Below are 6,141 nucleotides of genomic sequence, written 5' to 3' on the forward strand. Positions count from 1 at the left end.
TTGAATAATTAGTGTAGCAAAATTTTGGCGCTATTATTAAATAAATTCTATTTATAGATCAAAAACTAAGACTACCGTGAATTGTTGGTTTTGCAATGAAAATACCAAAGTCCTATATGTCGAATCCAACAGTTGGACCTGTCCAAAATGTGAGCAATATAATGGATTTAACAAAAATGGGGATTGTAATCGCCTAATATATGAGAAATATGACTGCAGCAATCTAACTACTAATAAAATACAATTTGCTGATCCCTCATCAACACCACTTACCTCATCACCGCAAAATGGACTTTGTAAAGCATGTAATGAAGCCCAAAATTGGATAGTAGAAAAACGTGCAGAATTTGAACCGACGAAAGAAAATCGTTTCGATCAGGAATTTAAGGTCTACAAGTAAGTTAACGTACTATTAGAGACATTTATGTAGTGGTAAAAAAAAAATTAAAGAGATTAAAAGGTTTAGACGACAGATGTTACATCAATTTTTTACCTGCTCAATAATGCCTTAAACTATGACCTTCTTATCTATACTTTAATCAGTTTAGAATAAAAGAAAGGGATTATTTTTGCAGAACTAAAAAATTCAATTAGTTATATTTAATCATTTATATACATATTTTGTTCTGTTGATGAAATCATATTCGACCTTAACTTAGGAATGAAATTCACAAGGTCTTAAACATAAAATAATTATGTTTATTACAATAATTAATATAATTAAAATTATAATTAAAAGTAACTACAATTTGCATAAATAAACCTTTTTTAGGTATTTCATTTTATTTTTATTTATTCAAATATTGTTAAATGACAACATATATATTTAATTCTTATTATTGTTTATCTATAGATTATATCAATATTAATAAATATTCTAGTATTCATTAAGCAAATGTTATGTCTGCAGATTCCAACGTATTTTCGATACAAAATATTTTCCAAAATTTTTAAAATTCTGTAAATAAAGTATATATTAAGTTTGACTAATTGATCATAATAGAGAAGAGAAAATAGCATCATGCGTTGCAAGAAGATTAAGGACAGAAAAACATTAAACCCTATCAAACTTAAATTTTCTTAATCAGCCTACAAAATAAATCCATTGAACATTGCTGGTCTGTTTGTCAGAGAACCTCTAAGTATTTGAGCTATTTTGAGTTACTTGGTCCAGAAGTGGAGATAACGTTAGATGTTATAATATGACTGTATTCCTAATTCATCGGCAAAATAAACCGATCTAACAAAAACAGACTACAAGACTTTCCAATAAATATTGAAAAAGTTCAAGATCGCAAAAAAATTAAATTAGTTGACTATATGTGAAAACCATGAGAAATAGAATTAACAATCAAATTGGATATTCAGATGGAAAAATTTAATAGGTGTACAGATAAATAATTGGTTTCTAACATAGGTATTTTTGTAAAGCGAATTGATTGAAATTGAGTTTTCCATTTTATATATTTATATTGAGAAACTTATTTGGCATTCCAATATGATCAAAAAAAATTTTTACACCCCAACAGTTCATCTTCTTACATATATATATGATATAATTAATTGATCGTAACAATCGAACAAAATACTTGTAAAATTTTATATTCAAAGAATTAATCAATTCAGAAATCTTGAATTATCATTAAAGTCATAGTTGCACACTATGACTATAAGTAGTTTATGATACTTATCAAAAATCAACAATGTAATCTACATGATTATATGAATAAACATAGTACCTATACAATTTAAGTTTCTGTATAAATAAAAAATTTTATGCACATTTATTTACAAATTGTAATATTCTGATTAGTAGTGGAGAGAGTAAGATTGATGACTACTGTACTATCAGATAAGGAAAACATGTAAAAATATTTTTTTTTCATGATTTGGATTTCTTCATTAACATATTTCCAATAATTCTTATAACATCCTTTCTATACCAGATCGTAATTTATTGAAAACTTCAAAATAGATTTAGTTTCTGTTTCAAGAATAATTTCTTCATTAATATATTTCCAATAATTCTTATAGAATCCTTTCTACATTGTAATTGTAATTGTAATTTATTTGTAATTTATTGAAAACTTCAAAATAGATTTAGTTTCTGTTTCCAGGATAATTTCTTCATTTCAGTCATAAGTATTTTCGCGTAACATCCGATTAAGGTTTTTGAACAGATCATCGTCATCATAATCAACATCATTATCATCATCAACATAGATATACAGTCCATTTGAAACGTAAGCTTGTTTCACAACACCATCATCATCATCATCATAGATATACAGTCTATTTAAAACCTTAACTTGTTTCACAACATACTTTCATTCTTTCCAGTTCTTTGCTTTCATCTCTCTGAGATCTTACGGCATACTGTCGATTTTTTCGGTTCTAAATTCACCTTTCAATGATTTGCGAGCAGATAAAAGCCTCAAAAAGTCAGATCTGAAAAATAAACCGAATAGGAAAGAAGTTTTTATAGTATTATCGTTTTGTTGTATTAATATTTGATAGGTGGAGTAAGCGGTACTTTTTGATCTGTATAAAAAAATCTACAAATAACGTAGATCTGACAGTTTCTGGAACTTTAATATAATATTTTTAATATAATTTTTTCATTTGAGTCTCTTTTTTTGCAACTTTAACCCAAAACACAACTCTCCCTTCTATTATTGGTTACAGTTACTGTTAGTGAATTTCTTTCATTTTAGATATCATATATATGTCATGAGATATAATGACTTATATGTCATAAGATAACATAACATATATGTCATAAGTTATACATATCATATGTCATAACTTTCCATTCTCTTTTTGATATTATTGTAGCTCTCGAGGATCTGCTTGTGTTGTCACTTCTCTTAATTGGTTTTCGTAGCTGTCTGTGAATTTTTTACAACAGACTTTATTTATATTTATAAAATAATATATATTATATTGGTAAAAACACTAATTAAAATATTTTCTATATTTATGTTTGTATCTTTCAGTGCTCAGCTGGAAAAGCAGTATGGTTTATGCCGTACTTGTAAACTTCATGTACGTAACGTACTGAACGAAGGCAAAAATTTAGCTTTGGGTGCAAAATTTTTAGACTATGTAACCAAACGTGCGGGCTTATTGAAAGAAGGACAATTCACGGAACTTGAAGAGGCTGTTAAACAACGAAAGAAACATAAATTTAAGATTTTAATTGCCACAATGGCACTTTTGAATATATTTTGTCTTCTAGGCAATATGACGACAATAAAACGTGATATACTTACAGAAACATTTGGAGAGCTTTTAGGAAATAGTATCTTCAAAGTATTAACGCACTCGATTGCTTTTATTCGTGTACTGTACACATATATGGACACCTTTAGTAAATATGATATTATAGCCAGAATTGGATCTTTCGTGCGCACACTTTTTATGATGTTACTTTACTCAATGGGTTTGAGTATGCCAGATATAGTTCGCCTAGATTTCAATTCTATATATATGGTTATAAGCCCATTTACAATCTTATGCACTGCCCTCTACTATAATTTATTGGATAGTTTGAAATTGACACGTTTTACATTTTTAGTCGCACTCTGGGCTGCATTTGCTATTGGTTTAGTGAGTGATGTGCATATCTCACAAAATATGTTATTCGTAAGTTTTAATTGAAGTTATCAAAACTATAAATAAAATTAATATTTTTTTTTATTTTTAAGTTTTCGGCGTCTGTCTTAACAGTTATTCTTACGTTAACGAAGACGAGCGACTGGTCTAGTGCACAACACGACAGTTCAACAAATAGTTTTCACAAAATTTACTCTGAATATTTAAGTGACGAGGAAACAAAGAGTTTTATAAGCGATTATTACAATAGCAGCATAACATCAGCTCATAGCAATCGATCATATCCTACAACAACCAATTATTCAACTGTAACACCATCCGCTCCATCAATAAACAGTTTTCCACGATCTCAACTTTCTCCTACTTTGAGTTATCGTACCTGCTTTACAAACAAGAAACCAACTTCATGCTCACCTAATTCTTCATTAAACCACAACAATAGCACGCCACATAATTCTACCTTTAGAGGAGAAGGTCTAAAATCAAGTAAAAATATTTTGCGAGAATCTGTACTAAATCTGAATCGTAAAAATAATGAGAATTCTTTATACAAAAACTCTTCGTTTACTACTAATCCCTATGGTGATACTTTTATTATCAAAAACAACGAAAGTAACTATTTAAATTCAACACTGCAACATATAGACGCAGACAATTGTAACAGAGTAGCTCATTCGCCGTTTTCGGCTTCTAACACTGCCTTACATCAATATAATTCTTATGCCGAGCCTCTGTTAAAGAAGAACAACCATAGTTTTTTAAATTCAACTTTACAAAGTATGGACTCTGATGTATTTTCAACAAGAGCCGAATCGCCATTTTCCGTTCCTAACAATACTCTACATCAACAAACACAAGCACACGTTGTTATGCCATCACCTTCAAATGCAAACACATCCTGGTCTTCAGGTGGGTTATTTAATCGATATAAACGTACAGAACAAAGAGCTACAAGTTTATTTCATGAACCACATAATACCATTGATAATAATGATGCAAAGTTTTCACGTTCATCTTCCTTATCATCAGGTTTTGAATCACAAATTGATCGTGATAATTCTGCATGTCCTGACAGTGTTCAAGCACCACATGCAACTTCGCGTTTAGATTATTATAATTCCTTCGAACCAATCAATGGAAATTATCACATTAATACAACTGCCAAAAGGAATTATGAGCAACCGTTATCAATAAATTGCTCTTCGCGGGCACAATCCGTTTGCTCTGAATTATGGAATCTGCCAAGCAATGGTAGAAGCATAAATAGTCAAAATTCTTTCAACTTACGTAAAATTAACGATGTACTGCCAACATATAGACGAGGAGATTTACTTAAGAAATGGAAGGAGAGTCAAATGACTTCTTAACAAATCTTCGTTCAAATCTAAAAGTTAACTATTTTGTTAATTATCGTTAAGCAAGAAATTGTTTTAAATTAATTTTTGTTCTCTATAGTATATATATATATATGTATGAATTAAATATTTATTGATTGAATTATATATAAGACTTAACTACTAGAATAGTTTAGAATTAATTTATTTGAAATTAAAAATGTTTTGAATTGACATAATTTTTTATCATAGGTTTAAGACAAATTATACATATTAAAAGACAACAACAACCAACTTTAATATACTGCCATTTTTTTTTGTGTGTGTTTCTATATATTAAAATTATAATTACTATATATAAAATACAATTAAATATATAAATAAAGAAGTTTTAAGGGCACGTGAAATTAAATTAACTTTGTTTTTATTTGTATTTATACAGCTAATTCTAATATTTTCTCTTATATACTCTCTCCCCCTTAACTCTAATTACATCCATCCATTCCCCCACCCATGTATTCGTCTTGTAATCCTTACATGTTATCTGCTTTTCAGATTCAGGAACATGAATTAATGATGATTATTTGTGGCTAATACCTTTTCAGTCTCCACTATTAAAATTTCGCAGACTCTATTGGCTCTATTATAATAAAAATAAAAATCTGTTCACTGGACTTTTATGCCAATGACTAAGATGATAGATAAAAACAAGAAATTAATAATGGTCCCGCCCACCATTGAACCTTGACAGACATGACTATTATAGTAATATTCTTTCCTATAAATATATATACATATATGTTCACTGAACAATTGTGCTAATGTGATCGGGTTGTAAGGTAAATAATTGGTTGTCTACCGCTAACAACTCTACCGCTTGAACGAAACTATCAAGCAACAGCTACCAGAATTGGCCAACAGATAATAAGTTGTGCTCCATAATGACACTGCTAGGTAACACGCATCTTTGATGATTCAGTACAAATTCACGAAAATTCAGTGTGAAGTTTTAATGTATCCATCGTATAATTCAAAGCTTGCACCATCTAAATACTGTTTGTTTTAATCTATGCAAAACTCTCTAAATGGTAATAACTTAGACGACCAAAGAGTTATTAAAAATCCAAGTTTTATACCGCAAAACCACAGAAATTATGCACTAATAGAATTTTAAAGCTAACCGAAAAATGGC

General features: G+C 29.1%; 1 protein-coding gene across 1 annotated transcript in view; it reads left to right on the plus strand.

The window, feature by feature from the left end:
• The window catches only part of LOC119666646, a 7,442-nt gene extending 2,382 nt beyond the window's left edge, over positions 1-5,060 (plus strand). The window contains exons 2-4 of the mRNA XM_038075927.1: positions 58-396; positions 2,997-3,645; positions 3,708-5,060. Of these exons, the coding sequence (XP_037931855.1) occupies positions 58-396; positions 2,997-3,645; positions 3,708-4,982 (2,263 nt within the window). The 3' untranslated portion in view covers positions 4,983-5,060. The remainder of the gene's footprint in view (positions 1-57; positions 397-2,996; positions 3,646-3,707) is intronic.
• The last annotated feature ends 1,081 nt before the right edge of the window (positions 5,061-6,141 follow it).

This window comes from Teleopsis dalmanni, chromosome 1 (assembly GCF_002237135.1).
Source record: "Teleopsis dalmanni isolate 2A chromosome 1, ASM223713v2, whole genome shotgun sequence".
NCBI classification, from domain to species: domain Eukaryota; kingdom Metazoa; phylum Arthropoda; class Insecta; order Diptera; family Diopsidae; genus Teleopsis; species Teleopsis dalmanni.